This window comes from Taeniopygia guttata, chromosome 2 (genome assembly GCF_048771995.1).
Source record: "Taeniopygia guttata chromosome 2, bTaeGut7.mat, whole genome shotgun sequence".
Lineage (NCBI taxonomy): Eukaryota > Metazoa > Chordata > Aves > Passeriformes > Estrildidae > Taeniopygia > Taeniopygia guttata.
Window position 1 is genome coordinate 90970336 of NC_133026.1, and position 20075 is coordinate 90990410.

At 37.8% G+C, this 20075-nt stretch overlaps 1 protein-coding gene across 2 annotated transcripts in view; it reads right to left on the reverse strand.

The window, feature by feature from the left end:
* Positions 1-20075, reverse strand: part of LOC100232083 (dynein axonemal heavy chain 5) — a 152233-nt gene that overhangs the window by 49422 nt on the left and 82736 nt on the right. For both annotated transcript variants that reach the window (XM_030265831.4, XM_072924432.1), the window contains exons 53-61: positions 19204-19533; positions 17558-17764; positions 17237-17479; positions 16443-16597; positions 14111-14775; positions 12664-12944; positions 12075-12290; positions 9342-9509; positions 2125-2343 (exon numbers count right to left, since the gene is read on the reverse strand). In XM_030265831.4, coding sequence (XP_030121691.4) covers positions 2125-2343; positions 9342-9509; positions 12075-12290; positions 12664-12944; positions 14111-14775; positions 16443-16597; positions 17237-17479; positions 17558-17764; positions 19204-19533 — 2484 coding nt within the window. The remainder of the gene's footprint in view (positions 1-2124; positions 2344-9341; positions 9510-12074; positions 12291-12663; positions 12945-14110; positions 14776-16442; positions 16598-17236; positions 17480-17557; positions 17765-19203; positions 19534-20075) is intronic.

Sequence of the window (20075 nt, forward strand, 5' to 3'; positions counted from 1 at the left end):
AGAAGTGTCCACCAGACAGAATGGTGGGGTCAGTTTTCATACTGTTTATAGGACATTAATTATCCCAGTTGGGCACCTCTCTGAAGTGTTTCTACATGAATGTGTGCAGCGTGGAGAAGAAAACAGGACCCTGCATGTGGTTGCAGCATCATGATATGATGGGTGTCATGGGAACATGATGGAAAGACATCCACAACTGGAGAGCTCCATCAGCTGTCTATGGGCTTGTTAGGAAGGACAGGTTGGGAAGGTGAGAAGAGGGGTTTTCTTTCATGTGAGAGAGCAGTGGAATGCATGTGGTCAGCATGGGAGACTCGAGGATGGACAATATGCCAGTTGGGAACTTATGGGTTAGCATCAGAGGGAAGATCAGCATGGGAGATGTGTGTGTCTGTCACAGACAATGTGATTAACAAGTAGATGAGGGATTTTTCAGACAGAGGAAGAAACTTGACATCCACAAGCTTTGGTCTACATGGAGAACTTCAACAATCCAGTATCTGAAGGGACAACACAGAAAGACACAAGCAATCCTTGAGGTTTTAAGGAAGGCATTGACAAAAGTTCTCAACACACTCGAGTGGGGATTTTATGAGGGAAAGGCAGTTTGCTTAACCTCAGACTTGCAGATAAAGAACTGATCAGGGATCTAAAATTTGGGGGCAGCCTTGGCTGAGATTGTTTAGCCACGAACACAGAGAATGCAGGGAGAATTTGTATACATGTTTCTATGTGCACAAATACATGATGGGAAGGTGTAAAGAGGAAGATGCCAGACTATTTTCACTGGTTCTCTGTGAAATGACATGGGGCAATGGTCACAAATTGGAATAGAAGATATTTAAATTCAAAACACAAAAAAATCCCTTTATTTCAGTGAGAGTGGTCAAAAACTGGAATAGGTCACCAACAGAAGCTGTGGAATCTTGGAAGATATTCAAAACCCAACCAAAAAATGCTCTGAGCCTTGAGTAGGGGGAAAGGAGGGATGTGTGTTTTGCATTAGATGGTCTCCAGAGGTCCCTTACAATCTCAATTATTCCATGATTCTGCAATTTAATGTGTTAAAAAACTTAAAATAATTAACCAATATTTTGCTTATTAATTTCTTTCCAGATTTTGTGTTCCCTTACAATCACTCTGCATTCAATCTTGGTCAAGACCTACATGTTTCAAATTTAGAAAACACACATTTAACCCAGTGTCAATTTTGTCAAATCCTCCAAGTGCCATACAGAGTGTTTAAATATTTTTTGTCTTAATTTTCAAAAGTAGAGTGGAATTACAGCTCTTACAAGACCTCATACCACAATGCTTCATAAAACCCACAAGAAGGCACTATCATTTTCTGGTTTTGTGGTGCTTCCAAATTTAGAAATTCACTGAAAAAATATGATAAAGCACCTAAGATTTTTGACTGATGTAATCTGAGGGGCAGCTATGCAAAGAAATGCTGAGGTTCTGGCCTCACAGGACACAATGGTTGAAGTCAGAACTCTCATCAATTTTGACTTTATGTGAAATCAATGAAGGAATTAACAAAGCAAATAAGAAGAGGAGGGGAAAGCGTATTCTGCTTCCTCTAAAAAACTTCAGGCTGAAGTCAGAAAGATCTGCATAGGAAAGGTAAATTTCAAGTTCAGTGCAGAGGATAACAATTAGCCCATAATTTTGTAAAAGGCTCCAGTAGAAATATAAGCTTCAATTACAATTCAGGAAATTAGTCAAGCTTCAAATTTGTACTCTTGTGTACTTGGTGAGAAAAAGAGAGTAATCCTTCTTATAAATATTTTAGGGCAATTATTTAGGTTAAGCCTAATTCCTCTTCCTAAAAAAGCTAAAAGGAATTTGGCTCCTTGGCTTTAAATCTGAAGTTTATCCTCATATAAATCATATGTTATAACATAAAGCTTCATGAAGAAGAATTAATACAAGAAATTGCTTTAATTTTTTAGGTACATTCACATGAAGAGAAAAAAACAAATACATGTAACTAAAAAAAATGTTGTGATAGCAAGATGTCACCACGCCTTGAGTTTGCTGAGTACTGCTACGATCATTACAGAGCATTTTTAAAACTGCACACCTACTTTGTGCTGGAAACCTGCACATGCGTGCTAATACCTTTTCTCCCCCTAATCCTTCAATCAGAACTGAGGCATTGTTCATCTTCCTTCTGCATGCCGCAGCATCATCAAGCAAGGCCTGCTTCTCTTTCACAGCAGCATCATACATGGCTTGTACTTCATCCAGTTCCTTTTGCTTCTCATCCAGCTGATTTTGTGCACTATTCAGTTCCATTTGGGCAGCTGCAAGTCTTCTTTCCTGAAAAGCTAAATTTGTCTACAGATATTTAAAAGCAAAGAGTAGTTAATACCTATTTTTGTGGCAGAAGCAAATGACATTCATTTAACAGCACATACTGTACTGTGTTGGGTATTTTTAAAAATAATACAAGTTTTAAGGTGACAGAAGAGTTTTCTCTTTTTACTTCTGGAACAGAAGCAAAACATTAAAGTTATTCAAGGTAGTCTTAAGATGTTTTAATAATAATTTTCAGAACGGTCTATTGATCACACAATGACCAATGATTTTAAATCACAATACACTCAAAATAGCTGTATGCTAGATATATGTGGCAACATACACTATGGGTTGCCTTATATATATGCCTCCTGTAATATATTCTCAGTGCAAAAGAAATTTAATATTTTCTTCATTAATTATAAAATAATAAAAATTATAACATAAACTCCTCTCCAGCTCTCTTTTTCCATCAATTATTTATACCACAAAAATAAAACAAATGTATTTTTTGCTTCTCTGGAAAGTAAAACTCTAGAGACTTTTTTCACATCTCTCTATAAATTTGCATGATGACTTACCAGTCATTTAAATGTGGCCTCTTAACTTTTATATTCCTAACAGGGCTGAAAAAATATTCTGTGAATTCAGAAAGTATTTCCATATACATTTGCAAAGGATTAGAGCCTGACAAATTTCTTATGAAATTCACACTTAGAGATAAAGGTTGCTTCCATTTACTCTGAATATTTAAAAAAGCTTGTTTAAATATCATGTAGCTTATTTCTGTTTTTTTCTTCTGTAAGAGTTATGAAGATGGAAACCAAGAATCTGTAAAACCTGTTTTATTACAAATATGAAACTTGACACTTGCACTACATCACACCAGAAGAGTAGCAGTAGAAGGCATCTCTCTTAAGGGATAATTCCCAGTTAACAGCATAAGCACGGGTTGGGGTCTGGTCTATCTCAAAAGAGTGGTTTGGGAGCAGGGAATTAGAGAAGCATATATGTACTGATCAATGAAGTAGGCTACTAATATCCGTGTACATATATATTGCATACATGTGTATTGGATACAGGTAAATCACATGTATCTGCCCATCTATATTAGCAATCTAGGTATATGCAGACAGTATATGCTAGAGAATAGCACTGTCAGTAAAATTTCATCTACTGTAGCCACCTGCTATGTTGACAGATCCTAGAGATAAAAACATATTTTGGATTCTGGATGAACCAGTAAAATGGCCGCTCATAAAATTTCCATCATGCAAGAATGCTGAAATATTTTTACCTCACTGTTTATCAAAAAACACATTAAAGAGCATCACCTAGAAATAAACGCTGCTCAATCAATGAGTCTTGATTAAACCCAGCTAAGCAGATTTCACATCAACTGCTGTTATGTTTTAGTGAATCTTGGACCATTGGGCAAAGTTCCAACAGCAAAGGAGTTTTTAGTAGGTCACATAGTGTTACTGTGCCCTGCACCAGGGGAAAGGGTGAGATACGAGAGACAGAGAGATAGTGCAGGATTCCTTCTGCTTCTGAATAAGAAAGGCCTGACAACAATTCACTTAATAAGACAACCACCTTAAAAAGATTCATAAGAAGAAGACAAACGGTGAGTAAACTTTACATCCCTGCAAATGCTGGATATCCCACACTCATGCAGCATCAGAGAGAGCCAGGATAGTTTTGCCCATGGTATCCTGTGCAGAGCAGATCCTGTCCATGAAGAGAAAACTTTCTCTTTTGGCCATTCAAACTGTCTTAAACTCTTCTTATTATTCTGCCTTATTAAAGTAGATGCCTCATTTAGCCATCTGTTGTCAAGCCTTTCTTACTGAGATCCAAAAGTAGCCCTGCACCAGCCCTCTTCTTCTTCTTCCCACCACCTTCCCTGCTGCAGAGCATCCTTGTATCCTTAAATTCTCTGAGGGCTAAAAATGGGGGTTGAACACTATTATGACATATTGTTTCAGCCTCAGCTGAGAAATACTGAGGTTACACAGGAAACAAGATCCTTGGAGGGTTATGAAGAACAGACTTGGCAGAACAGCTGGAACACCAGAGAACTCACACCTGGCTGTGTGGATTCATATAACACCTTGACATTTCTCACAGCAGGATGTGAACTTCAGTGGAAAAGGACGGGCATGTGAATTGCCAATACATATGAGCAATGATGCCTTGTAAATATGAAAAAGCAGGTCCCTGTGCAGCAATAAACTACCCAGAAAAGTGCAAAAGATTGGTGAAAAAAACTTCCCCATTCTTAAAAACTCTCAAAAGGCTATCAGCTTTGAAGATGTAGGGACATGGAAAAACTATTTCAGATGAGCACAAAAAAAAAAAGTATATTGTATTCTAACATGAAAAAAATCTGTAAACTTATTTACACAGAACTTTACAGATTTTCTGGAAGATCACCTATAATAAGAAACTATTTTACAGACAGTTGAACCAGAGTTCTCATCCATTTTCAGGGTATTCATAACAAAGTATAAGACATTATAATATTAGTTTGATTTATAGGCTACTTGATCATATGTGATAAACAATGGTTGGTTGCATGAGACTGACAGCTCATGCAGGATGACCAACCTATCTGATTCCCAAAAGCAGAAAGACTACTTGTTTCAGATGACCCTTTGAAATTATTTGCTTTCTCCCCATTTTTTTTTTCCCCCAAACTCAAGTTTTCAAAATTTCATGGGTACAAACACAGCTTTTGTACTGACATCAGTGTCAGGTTGGCTGGCAGCCTCCGGTAGAGAGCTCTGCCATGAGAGCAGGAGGTGAGTTCTACTGCCAAAGAGAATCTTCTGCACAAGAAGACTATTACAGCTGCAATCAGCTCCATACAAACATTTCCAGCCAATATTAGGCAGGAAGGAAACATGTTTCCCAATCACTAAGAACCACTGTAGCCTTTCTAATTTTAGTGGCATTGCTCTGTGAACAAGCTTCACACCATTCATTTCATCCCTCTGAACCACACAGCAAAGCAAGGATACACAATTTGTTCCAGTTGGATGCAGTTTGAAAGCCTGAATAAATGGATTTTATGCAGATGAATCATGAGGATTTAAGACAAGAGGTCCACACTCTGATCTGCGCTCCTGGAGAAGTGGTGCTACACTGGAACATGCCTGGGCTTGTGTGAGAGCAGCAGCTTCAGCCTTTCCTTGCCTTTGGCATTGTGGGGAACCAGACAGACAATCCTCTCAGCACCTGCTCCAGCCAGTGCTGCTCCCTGCCCTCTGCATCTGCCTGCGTGGGGCAGGTACAGCACCTGTGCCAACAAGGGCCATAGCCTGAAGAGTTTAGCAGCTGTTTTGCCTTCTTCCAAGCTGCCCTCAGAGAAGACTTCATAGCAGGTAGTGAGATGATCCTGGCCCTCTTAACATTTTTGCATTCCACACAAAACCAGAAGAAATAAACATAATTACAGTCACAGCTGTACTTTAAACGAAACATGCCCAAGAACTTTCTCTGGCACTGAGGCTGACCAGCATAAAAAACCTCACATTAAGCTCTCTCACCCTCTAAAACACTATGACTACATGTTGGCAGCCTCGTGGGAATGGCTCTTGGGCCAAGATAGAACCTGAAAGGTGCCCAGAGACCACAGAAAAATGCTGTTTTGCAAAGACCAAATCACACTAGGGATCATTCTAAAAATTTATCGGTGTAAATGATCACTTTCCAGTGCCTAGAAAAATTCACTAGTACTATTTAATTTATTAGTAGTGACATAGACACTAAGTTTCTTGCTGATTCATTGCAAACTCGGTCTTGCAAAGTACCAAGTATATCTGACCCTTGTCCAAGGAAACAGTTCAATAAAAGTGACTTCTCCAACAGAAAGAAGCCTCACACCATTTAATGCTATTCCTGATCTTGAATGGAATGCCCAGATCAACCCCAAATCACTCTGAAGAGCAACTGCTGCTCAGTAAATTGAGGAAATGTTACTAGAACAATCCCACTAGGGAAAAAAAAGCATCCAAAATGATAGAGTTCACTACAGGTAAGGATGATATGGAGCATTCCTAGCACTTCTCTTGTTAAGGAATTTCAGCTTTCAAAGTCCACTGTTCTTACAGTCCACTGAGCACTCACTGCTGCTGGACTAGGCCAGAAGGCTTCTTGGACTCTGTCACTCTGTTCCTGACCTTCTGGGGATATGCTAAGTGCTAAGATGAGCTAAGTGCTCATCCTTGCCTTTTGTTTCAGTCCTGTTCTGGGAACATAGCATCTGACTGAAGACTCTTCATGGGCATGCTGTATAAAAACTGCTTCTGTCCCATATTACTGCCGATTTTTCCTTGGTTTTGGATCAACTTTCTTAGAGACTCAGTACCATGATACACTTGTACCCACCATTACTTAGGGAATGATTGTAAAAAAGGCAAAGACATACACAGATTTTGCAGCCGTTCCAAAATCAGTGGTTTTACCTCACCAATACAAATTTTAAAAAATGGATATATACCTGCACATACATATATACCTATGTACACATGCAAACAGCTCCATGCAAGAGTGACATTAACAAAACCTTGGCCTCACTTTCTTTGCTATCAGTGACCATTTTTTGGGATAAAATAACCTTTGAAAGGCACAGAAATTGTATCTTTTATCTGCTTTCCACTGTCTGTACTAGATATGGAAAGACTTTCCATATTTTCCATTCAGTCACATGTCCTGACCTCACTCTGTTTTATTAGGTGATCTAATCCTCCCCTTCACCCCTCAAGATATATACTTTTCTTCCACAGTTACTGTGGGTCTTGAATGCAGACTTACATGCTTGTTTTTCTGCCCAGTGGGCATCACCTTTTCAAGGACACCCTTATTTAAATGGACAATGATCAAATTTCAACACTCCTTGACTATTACCCCTTCTTCAGGTGCTTTCATTCCTTTCATTTCTTGCTGTGGTTTTTAGTTCAGCATGGAGACAAATGAAAGTAGAAAAGGCAATAAAGTCTCATGCTTAAAACTGAGTGTGACAGGGAGAATCCTCAATATCAAACAGAATTTATAAACTGTAAACAAACTTCCCTTGATCACTATAACAGCCTAAGGAGAACTTAATTAAAGTCACTGCAGACATTCCTATGGGAAATTATACTCCTATACACATTATTTTAATTGGAGGCTGAGAGTGTCACAGCAAAAGTCAGGGCTTCTCCATTCTGCTCTTATATTCTTCAAATAATGGATAAGGAGCTGATGGTGCTCCAAAATTCTCAGGTTAGTGCAGCAGGCTGGTTTACTAGGTATCAATCTGGGGATGAACAACTCATCCTCATGCTGAAGGTTTACAGGAGAGCCTAACTAATGATCCTTGGGCTGCAGGTCACTTATCTAAAGAATGCCAGTATCCTTTCTTAGGAATTAGGTAATTTTACACACTAAATATATAAGTATAAAATATAAGTTTCTGCACACTACATTATATAATATATCATTATAATATATCATTATATAGATATATATAGCATATATATTTTTTTATATATATATAAGATAAATGAGGCAATGAGTCTCACTTAAGATGCAATTTAAAAATATATTAAATATATTTTGTAGGTGTTGAACAGGATTCATAACCTAGAACAGCAGTTAGGATAAAGCAGCCTGATTAATTCATTCAGTAAACCTGCTTTTAGCACTGGATGGATTAGCCTGGGCTAGCACTTTATGCAGTTTAATTGTACATGTAATTTCAATTATTTTCTTAGCATCACTACACTGCTTCCTGCAATGTCTCCTGCATACTTTAAACTCTTCCCCCTTCCCTCTGTCATCTTCAGTTTTTAAAATATTTGTGACTATTGCTATACCTGACAATAGGCACCACTTTGCCAAGATATATATGTTTCATTTTTTATCAGCTACAGTGTGACAAGAATGCAAGTACTTGAACACAAAGCTAAATTTATATGTAATCCTAAATCATATATATTCAAATAAAAACTACAAGAGCACATTTTCAGCCTTCAGAGTTGCATTTGCATATAAAGCCACTATTTCCCCCAGGTCTAGCTCTCTTTTATAGCTCTCAATAGTAACATTTTAAATTCTGTTTTCATTAGTGAACATCCCATTATTTGAAAAGGAAATAGCTAGTTATATATCACAAAAATACAGCATTCTCTTGAGTTACTTGAATTTAAAAAAAAAAAAGCTTTTAACATATTTGAATCAGATCTGTCTAGGTATACCAAAAGATTATGCCAAGAGTTTTGACTGTACCGTTGATACAGTGGCTTATTCAATAAGAAACCTAACACAAGTGCAGTGGAAGCATAACTGATTGGATGTATTTCTTCAGAAAAGAGCCATAAAACTCACTGTAGGAGCAATGACTATAAATCATTATATAAATATGCAAAGACCCTTATTTTCAATGTGCTCACAAATGGAACATTTCCAAGACAATAAAGCTATCTGCAGGAATTCACACAACAGCGGCTGATCCCTTTCTACTTCAGTTCAATGTTTCAACAGAATTCTGTACCTCACAACTACTTTCTCTATTAAACATGTACACTTGCACATAGTAGTTTGAAACACCAAGAATTTTTTAGGGAGATGAATTCCAGCTAAATTCCTTAAAGAATGTTGCTGTGCCAACACTGATCTCTCCTCTCCCAGATTCTGTAATGACCACAATAAGTAGGTTCCTTCCCGGGCCAGTAGTACTGAGGAGTGTTCTGTAAGCCACAGTGCCTGGCACCCACTCTGAGGGCAGAGAAGGTATGATTATCTCCCACACACAGCTAGACAGGCTCCATAAAGAACCAACTGAATGCTTACTGTGTTCACATAAGTTACAGCTGTACCACAGGTAGTTACCCCCACAGGTAAGGGGGAAAAGTTGCCAGGACATATTAACTTGATTCAACCACTGGGTGTGAAGAAACAAGGATCTCTTTTTTAGCCAAAATAACATGGCTTTTTTTTTCCATTTGACTGTATTCATCTCTCAAAAATATAAAATTATCAATATTAAATACCTTAAGAGGAAGAACTTCTTTATTAATACTGTAGAAGTAAGCCATTGCTTGTGTCCATGAGCAAAGACCTGCTACATTTCCACACACTTTTTTAGCAGTCTCAAGATTATAATCCTCCATATCCAAATATGGCTCTAAAAGCTCCACAGTTTCTTCTGTAATTGAGTCCTAGTCAATGGAAAGGAAAAATTATTTTTTTAAATGGGTTTTTGAATAAGGTCTGCTTCACAGAAACATTTTTCTTTTTAAAACCATGGGGTATCACTTCTTAATGAATAAACCAACAAAGCAATTCTGTCACCTTTCACTCTTATAAAGGACAGATTAGTAGTTTTTGTGTACCCATGAAAATAACTCCTACTTCCACTGAAACAGATTGACTTGAGTTGGCATTTAATATCCCTATTTGACACTTAAGCTTCAAAGATATTCCTAGTGCTTGTAGCTCCATGACAATTTAAGCTGTTCTAAGTTATTGCTGCTACAACACTGCACCTTCTTCCCTTTTCCCCTCAATTAGATGTCATTGCCCCATCTTTAATTCCCTCACCAACACTCAGTGATTTAGTTTGGAAACTGTTATGACTGAAATATAAGTCAGAAAACTACAGATTAATTTTCTTCTAGTCTAGTTCCATAAACAATCTCACCATGGCATCAAACAGGCACTGGTGTGAACACAGCTGAAGGTTTCAGAAGGAAAAGGGAGAAACTGCAAGGCACTGTCTTCACTGAAGCTAACCCTTTTCCTTAACTGTGGAAGAAATTTCTTTCAGCTGTTGTTCTAATCCCAGGTTTTTCCTCCCTTTCACAATCTGCTGAGAATATGAAAAGCCAGATCTTTGATGATGGTGGTTAATCTATAATTATATAAGTGTCAGAAGAAAATGGAATTCATCTCCTCGAACAAGGTAGAAAGTAGAAGAGCTTATACAGGCTAAAAATGACTGCTTAACTATAGATATGTTAAGAATCTTCCCTTTTTTTGGCAATGTATTAATGCCTTTCTTTTAATGCATCTAAAAATCATCCACCATTCATACTGTCAAGCTTTTTACCCTTTTCTTGTTTTTCTGCACAGCAGAAAGGACAGCCTTGTACTTATCTGTTCCTTAGCTACTCTAATTAAAAAGACACTATATTACTATTTTCACTATATTACTCCCAAGATCAGTCATGGTGATGTTTTCACTATGATTGTTTGCTAAAATGTAAAATAGTTCTGGACAGAAATTTTGACTTTTTTATTCTCCTACTAAAAATAATGAACTAACAAGCTGGCAAAGGTGAAGCAAAGATCAATCAGCACTGGCCTAAAACTCTGTTCAAAAGCTTGAAAATGTCATGCTTTTCCTTTTAAGTAATTAATTTTGAACTCAATGAACTTCTTCATCCACTAATTTTCATTGCCTAAAAAACATTAGGAAATAACAAAAATCTCACAAACAAGTAAGCTGTGTAGTCTACTGAGACACAATGAGCTTTCTTGTCATATATACTCAAAATGAGAAATAGACAGCATGTGAAGGAGCATGTGAAGGACCTCATCAGGGATTAAAGTAATCCAGTATTCTACCCCACGCTCACCAGCATCCCTTCCTGCAAGAACTCAGTCCCACAGAAGTTGTTCTGACTCCTCTGAGTTAAATGTGCTGCCAACTACCAGCAGGAATACATCCACTATTAATAAGTGCCAAAACTCTGGAAGTCTCATTAGACAAAAACTTGAGTAAGGAGGGCATAATTAGTCCTTGCTATCTTAAAACTAATTTCCTCTTTCTGCTTAGCGGAGATAGCACCTGGGAAAGTGACCAGACTGACAGCCCCAGGAAAAAACTGTCTACAGAGGCAGTGCAAGTTCCACAATATGGCTCTCTGGGACAAATGGCTTAGCGGAGATAGTGAGGATGATCTTCACAACAAAAACACTCCAGCAGCTTAGAAAAGGCATCAGCAAAATGCACAGCTAAGTAGATTAAAACATTAGTGTACAAATGTTACAGAAAAGCCAGTTTTTCTGAAATCTGCTTGGTGTCCTGGATTATAAAAAGTTGGGCTATGATTGTGCCAGTTCATATTCTACCCTGAGTCTTTTTCTGGTCCAGCTACCTGTGACATCTTTCTTATCTTCCCTATAAAGAATTTTCCTTTGTCTCACAGTTCAGTGAAACTTACTGCAAAAGTTTCTGTCCTGACAGAAATAAAAATCTGTTCACTTTTATTTTTCTTACAGTTGATAATAAGATCATTCTTCATTTCACTATTTTTCTTGTGAAAGAACCCCAGAAGTTCCATAATCATATCATTTCCTTTCCTGCTCATTTTTTTTCTTTTTTCCTGCTAGCTCCCTAGCAAATTGGAGACAGAATTGTCGAATGCCTTACCGGTATACAGGCCTGGTAGCACTGGAGAAGGTGAGGCATTAAAAATCCAAGAGTAATGCCTTTTAAGGCAAATTCCTACTCAGAAGAAGGAACTGCCTGAATAAGATAACACTAAACTTCTCAAGATTTGGTCTAGTGCTTGGGATACTTCTGTCTGCTAGAAGTCACTGCATGACCCAGGAGAAAAATTACTGAGACAATGAACCATGAAAATGAAGAAGAATAGAACAAAGTATCTACAACTATAGATAGACAAAACTGTTTCAAACTTCCTTTGATGGTAAAAGACACTTTCATGTGAACTCTGAAGATCGTTATTGAAGCAGTAGTGCCCCTTTTAATTACTTACCTTCTGAAAAGTAAGCAACATACTAAGAAACCCTGAATTATTCATTAGCTTCTGAGCTTCAGTCCATGATGGCTTCACACATGGGTGTTCGTGATCTAGTGTCACTGAGTCTATTTTCCTCTGGAATAAAAGCAGTACGCAGTCCATGATCCGCATTATCAGGTGAGGAGGTTTACCCAGTTTGCGAACAGTTGCAATGTCAGAAGGTTTTATTGTCTGAAAAATTATAGAAGAAAATAGTCCATTTATTTAAGCAGTCACTTGATTGCAAAGAATGATGTTCTTTCGGGAGGACTGTACATGTAATGCAGTTGCTGCAGGTTTGCAGGTCACTCAGAAGCACGACTGCAGAATGTCCCTAAAGGTAGTCCCACTCTATGACTGCTTTATTACCTGACAGTAGAGTACTGCTCATCTTACCTCTTCCCCTCTTCATTTTTCATTGCTTTTTCTTCAAGGATTTACAGGTCAGTGCCATTCTTTTGATCTTCTCCCCCACCCCCCCCCCCCCAAGTTAGAAACACAAGACATATTATTACACATAATAATCATTAACTACATGCATGCTCAGAATATATTTTCTTCTGACCTGCAGGGCTGCCTTGGCTTCTTCCAGTGCAGGTCTTGCAGCTTCAAGCTTGTCTTCTGCTGCTGCTTTATCAATGGCAATGCTATCCACGATAGCCTGAGCCTTGTCTTTTACTGTTTGCACCTGCGTTTTAACTTTTTCTGCAGCATGGGCTTTCATGGTTACTTCCAATAAAACTTCATCACCTTTTTTTGAAGCTATAGCCAAATCTTTCTCCTTCATAACCAACTCTTTGGAGAGCTGATTTACAGAAACCTCAGCTTCCATCAGTTTTGCAAGACCTGTGGTGGACAAATTCCATTTTAGCAACAGGAAGACCTATGAGAATGTAACCTTAGTGAAGCAATGTGGATATTTAACATAAATCACCTAGATTCATATTTAGGGACACCAGTGAGTAATCTCATTGATTGAACACCAAAATTCAGCAGGGGAATTTTTTTTTTATGCATAAAAGCATTCAGAATCTGTCACTTGATCACTTATTTATATTCTTATACATGAGAAGGAGACTGAACATTAAACACATGCTTGAAAACATTAGCATGGCAAATGACACTCTTAAGAACTGTGTGTGAAATCTCTGAAATCTGTGAGAACATGAAAAGTACTAGGCTGTACTCTGTACAAAACAAAGAGGAGGAACCTGGCAATGAAAAAGAAGACACAAGAAGAGTAGGCTGAGCTTCTAAATTCAACATTACATGAAAATGCAGATGAGATGAGGGTAAAAAAACCTACAGACTCTTAAGCAATACAATGCGCCAATAATTTGAACAAATTATGAGAAAATCTCTTAAGTATAAACATCCTCATATATAAATGCATGTCTCTAAATGTAAATGCCTATCTTTCTAGCTCATAAAAACCCCACCTTTGTTCTTCTAGACAGCCAGCCACCCTTTACCTTTGGACTTATGTGTACATAGGGCAGGTGTGTAATTTAAGTTCACATTCACTTCCAAATAGCATTCAGTTTAGGAGACTCTTTAATTGTTTACCATGCATGACCTTGTGCAGAGCAATGTTTTTAAAATTATACCTTTGGCATATACCTGTTTCTTTAAAAAATTCTTCAGAGGTGAATATGAGTGAATATGAGCACTTAATTACCTTTTCTCAGATTTACTCATGGCATGTTTACATGTGAAAAGTAGGGTCTCATTAGTTCCTCAGCATACATACATGTCAAAGCAGGAGTTTCAAGTATTTTAACTGCTAACTAATACTATTTCCAAAACTCCTCTTGAATCTGCACATTCATAAAGTTCATGGAAACAAAACCTCTGTATATTTTGTATTCACACACAATACAGCTGACAACATATGCTTCCAAATGAATGCAAGCTCACAATCTAAATCAATGTTTTTACATCCTTTTATTCAGATTCTTCTCACCCTTTTAAAAAAAAAGAAAGAAACAAAAATCAAGAAGCCTTTAAAGTACCTGTTCTCATGCGTTCAGACAAACTTCCAAGACTGGCAATCTTCTCTTTGTAAATAGTTTTGTAGCCTCCAATGAAGGACAGGTAAGATTTTGGTGTGACAAAAGTTCGTCTCCTATACCGTTCAAAGTATTCAACGCATTTTTCAGCTACAATATCTTGAATTGTTCCCATGGTGTTAACAACACTCTGTTTCACTTCATCTGTACACTCAATATGGTAAGAAGCTAAAAAATGCTGTGCAACTGCTACAAGAGCATCTTTAGGCCAATGCTGGAACCAGTCTATGGTACAGCCTGAAATCAGACCTGGAAATTTGAGTGCACGAGTTCTGAATTTTTCCCCAATAGGAGAGAAACAAAGGACCATATGCAGGTTATTCCGAACTCGAGCAAGAAAGTAATTATAAAGATTTTCACTAGTGAGACTAAGCCCTGGGTACTCCTTCTTCATTGCTGGAATCAGGTCTTGTGTGATTTCACCTATTTCATCCCGTGCAAAAAGATTTGAGACTTCACCTGAAGCCAAAACATTGTTTATGTACTCAAGAAAAGATTCATCTCTGACTTCATTTTCCGTGAATATAAAGACAACACCCTTTCCTTTTTGACCAGCAGTGCGGTACAACATTTTCAGATCATCCAAAAGGTTGTTGGTGGCATATGTTCTGGAATAGAAAAGGGTTAAGGAAAGAGAGAACAAGAATTACAGATCACCTTAGGAGATATATATCATCTGGACCAGCTTCCTTAAGGCAAGAAAAAAAAATCCAGATAAGAAATTAATACCATAGCTCCTGGTTACATTTTATAGGTTTCTTTTTCAAAAACATTTTTCCGAAGTTAATGATCAGTAATATAAATCATGTGAAATGAGGTGAAGTCAACAAAATAATGTGCTGGCAAAAGTATGATGAGAGCAATACTATATCTAAGGCAATTATGATGCTGTTTTGTATCCCCATGGTTTGCAGATGTAAATTCTTTATTAGAAATATGTTAATACAGCTGGATTAAGTTTTCAAGTAGGTTTTGATACCTGTAACCATTACGTAAATACAGCTGGATTATCTTCTGAAAATATTGAGAGCAGGTTAAAGGAAATCATTAAGAGACAAAAGAGAATGAAACTGAGGGGTTTATTGTATTACATGATTTAACTAAAAAATCAAGCCTCAGAAATTATGTCTGAACATTATCACTTGGGTTGATCAGCTCTTCTGCAAATCGAGACCATGACTGGTGCTGTTGTTATCTGTCTTATAGTTGGTGCACACAGTAAGTAAGATTCAGATAAGTCCACACAAATTTAACTACATATTTCAGATTGTATAATATAAAATGATATAAAGTAAGATTAATAAAATGGCAGATTTTGCCCCAAGCCAAATAAAGCTGAAATTACTAACCTCTTTTATTTGTAACCAGTCTCTTATTTCCAAGAATCTCTTCAAAATTATAAGTAATTTGTGCAATGCAAACATGACCCATTCTTCACATATTAGATATACCACACAGGAAGTGTCCCAATTCTCTTTCAGCTCCATCTTATTTATGTTCTATAAATACCCCTAAAGCAAGCACTGCAGAGCTTGGAAAACAACCGAGCTCTTCAGTTTGTCTGTGTCAGCTACAGTTGTTACAGTGATTTGTGTTATTCTGATAGGAACATAAGAATTTCTCTACTGAGTCAGAATAGCAGTGTATCTGGTTTAATAACCTAACACCAGTTATGGGAAGTGATTCTTAGAGACCAAACATTACCCAGCATCCACTCTTCACTGCTAATTTCATTCTTCCTCCCTCCATATTCATTGCCATTATTAATATTTGTCTTGCTAATCTTGGAAATCTAGGGATTCTGTTCTATCACTTTGGGTTTTTTCTTTACTTTTTTTGTTCTCACTGTTCCTTTCTTATGCTTCTGGGACACAGAAAGAGATTTTGATATGTCTTTCTTTATCTTTCCTTCCATCAGAAGTCTCATAACATTATTCACAGACCTGATATGCCTCTCTAAAGAATATTCCTCAGCATTTTAAATAGTTTGCTGGTCTTTATTGCGTAAAGCCTATGTCAAAAGAGACAAAGAAGGAAGGCAGTAGCTAATCCCTTTTACTTCAAATTTCTATAAATTACAGAATTCCAGCACTACAAAATATTAAGACAATAACAGAAATTGTTATAATGCAGTTTGGCTATATAAGACCAAAAATGTAGTTTACAATGAGGGATAAAATGTTCGAGAAGTTTGCATTTCTTTAAGCTGATTGTGAGGAGTTCACTTCTATGGCAAATTAAGGAGCATATGTCCATGTACACTGCATTGTGTTACCTTGTTAAAGTAATCTGAAAGCTCTCGTATCCAGCAATGTATGATGCTAGTTTAGTCAGACTCTGCTTTCCAGATCCACCCACACCCACCAGCAATGCATTTCCTTGTGGAGAACGAACAATCCGTGATATTTTAATCAAATGGATGATTGCATCCTGTGTATTGAGAGAAAAGGGGATGAAGAGATGCAAAACTGATGCATTGTATAATCAACTAGAAGCATGTCTCCAAGCAACAGCTAGATGGTTTCTCAGGAACCTATGCCAAAGACTCAGTTCTGTACTCCTCAAAATCAACAGGAGATTTCCCCCTGACTTCAATGAACAGTAGGGCTAGTCCAAGAGAAACGTTCTACTTGTATCAAGCTTGTATGAAGCAATGTCATATGCACAGTTTGTCATCAGCAGAGCTGAGGGCATGCCCCTTAGGGGACAGAGGAAAAGCAGAAAGGACTCCTCCAGCCTTTTAGCTGACCTATTTACAAGCTCTCTAAATAGACTGACAAAAGTAAAATACAAGTGCACTATAGGCATTTCTTATTCAACTGCTATAGTTATTCTATCAAGCCACCCAAACTAAAGTTGAAGAAAGCATTGTGCATCAAGACCTTTGACAAGGAGGTGACTTTCAGGAAAGCAAGATGACATTCACAGTCATTCACATGCACTGTATAAACAACCTAGTTGTTCTGAGCCATCTCCAAAACAATGGGATAGAAACGTACCAGACCTATGCATCACTAAATGCAAAAGACCAGGCACTTTCTGTATTAATACAATTACAAGCATTAGTACCTTGAAAAATACTAAATCCATCTTTGATCCTCTGACAGTTTCATTGTACTGTTGCAGGAACATCTGTAATCTTTCAGCCAAGTAATCCAAAGATGGGATCGGCTCATAAATTTTAGGAGCCTTCAACTCCGCATCATCAGGCTCATCTCCAGCAGTTTCCGGGACATCACGCAAGAAATCCACAAAGTATAATTCCATGCATTTATCTCCAAACATATCTTGACCATGTTCCTCAGAAACAATCTACAACAATATTGCTTTAGTAATGAAATATGTCACTGGCCTCTTTCTGTGGCAAACACTGAAATACTATTTGCTTACCTTTCTCATCATATCTTCAAACCAGTCTTTATCACTTTGGCTGATGAACCTGTCTGCAATAACACGTCTGCATTCATGTTGGAATAAGGCTACCAAAACACTGATGCTCTGGCAGACATCAGAAGTAACTGTAAGTATTCCTTGCCAAATACGACTGAGGTCTCGTAAATTGAAGATGTAATGAAATTTTGCTGGAGTTGGCAACATCTACAAAATAATGTCATGAGCTATATTCAAAAAACTGCTAACTGAAAATATTTTCTACTTATTGTTAAGTGGAAGTGAATGTGGATATTTTTGCAAACTTTGGTCTTGCGTTAAAGCAGAAATACATGCTTGATGTTTAAGAGGTACCCTTTCTTCCAGATCATGTCTGCTATTCTCTTTTGTCCTTTCCAAGAACTTCTGATGAAAGGCTCATGAGGGGAAGGGGAAGGGGAAGGGGAAGGGGAAGGGGAAGGGGAAGGGGAAGGGGAAGGGGAAGGGGAAGGGGAAGGGGAAGGGGAAGGGGAAGGGGAAGGGGAAGGGGAAGGGGAAGGGGAAGGGGAAGGGGAAGGGGAAGGGAAGGGAAGGGAAGGGAAGGGAAGGGAAGGGAAGGGAAGGGAAGGGAAGGGAAGGGAAGGGAAGGGAAGGGAAGGGAAGGGAAGGGAAGGGAAGGGAAGGGAAGGGAAGGGAAGGGAAGGGAAGGGAAGGGAAGGGAAGGGAAGGGAAGGGAAGGGAAGGGAAGGGAAGGGAAGGGAAGGGAAGGGAAGGGAAGGGAAGGGAAGGGAAGGGAAAAATTTGAGAAAACAGTATTTGGGAAAATATTTGCAACCTAGCAAAAGCTACATTTGCTCTAGGAAAGGAAGTTAATTAGTAGTAATAAGCACCAGTTCTGTTGAATATATTGGTCAATAGTGACAAGTCAATAGTTTCTCTAGAAGTTCCTCTATTTCTCTGTGCATAAACCAAGTATATGTCTACAATGAGTTGTTTGTGAAATTCTGACCAACCTTTTCTGAACAGGAATTTAACAAATCCCTATTTTTCGACCACTCTCCTTCACTTTTCTCAGTAGAACAAATTTGACATACTTTTCTATGCTATAGTTTTGTTCTTTTCAAATTTCATTCTATACCTAATATTTTTGTCTCTCTCAAAGGAAAATTTGCTGAGAAATTGCAGTCAAATGTTTTTAACAGTCTGTTTGAAATGGAAAAAATTAATATTTATAAATTACTAAATACCAGATTTTATTTGTTTCTAACTGATTCCCTCCCTGCCAAATAAGACTTCTTTCCTAAAATTCAGATCTTCAAGGTTTCTCACAATCCAAAACATCTTTTATGGAAGATTTCTATCTAATTTTTAATTTCTGGTTCATCTCAACATTTTCTCAGCTGGAAGACCTCTCAGTCTTCCTATCAGATATGTTTACTCTATTATATGTATATAATGTGATGCTTATATCAGCTACAGAAAACACTGCATGTCATTAGGATTTTCATCAGCAACTTGATGCTGAGAGCATCCAATTCAGAACAGAGGCATCAGCCGGCAGTTACAGCCACAGTTCACAGCTTCACAATAGGAACTATGAACACACAAAACAGTACAAAATGTACAGTACAACAGATGTTTCAAGGGCTTAATAGATGTAATTTTACCTTTGCTTTTGTCATTTGCCAAACCTTTCGACTTGTAGATACTAATGCTGAAACCAGTTTGCATACTTCTGTGGGGAAATGTCGTTGTTCACAGAAATAGCCTTCAGCTATTGTTTGAAATATCTTATCAATAGAGGAAGGAGAAGGCAGTGTGCAGTTGAAGATGGTGAACTGGCGTTTCAGGCGCTGTGGGATGTCATTTCGACCTGCCCCAGGGTGAATCATAGCAGCTACAAACTGGATGTCAACCACATTCATGAATTCCCCTGGCTTCTCTAAACTGTAGAAACCTTTCTGTTCCATCAGCTGTCTTACAATCTCATTGGTGATCTAAATAAAGCCAAAAATAAGAAAAAGGAATGGAGGAGTTAAGTGTTTCAGGGTTACCAACATGCAATGTGGCAACCAAGCACTCAGGTGTGGTGCATTGGCTGCATGTAAGCTTCATGTGCTAAGTAGTTGTGGACATGAAGTCAGACATTCAGCTGAATTTGGATAATTTCAATTTAAGAAGACAAAACTTTCAATTTTCAATCCAGACTATATCTTCAGATTGACAGGTGCTTAGATAGTGACAAACAGTTAATTTAGCACAATGTGTAGTCACACATCCACTTGCACAGAGGCATTGAGTACAGAGCTGTACTGGAAGCAGGGAAATTGATTTTTCTCAGCAGATTTTTTTTTTTAATTTAATATTTTCAGAGTATAGGTCTGTAAGTATTCTTTCATCAATACCTCAAGACAGCTTGCTAGTCTTTAATGTCAACTGTGATCAAAGAATTGTTTAGGTTGGAAAGGACCTTTTTATTATTGAGACCAACCATTAAACTAGTACTGCCAAATCCACCACTAAGCCATGCCCCCAGGTG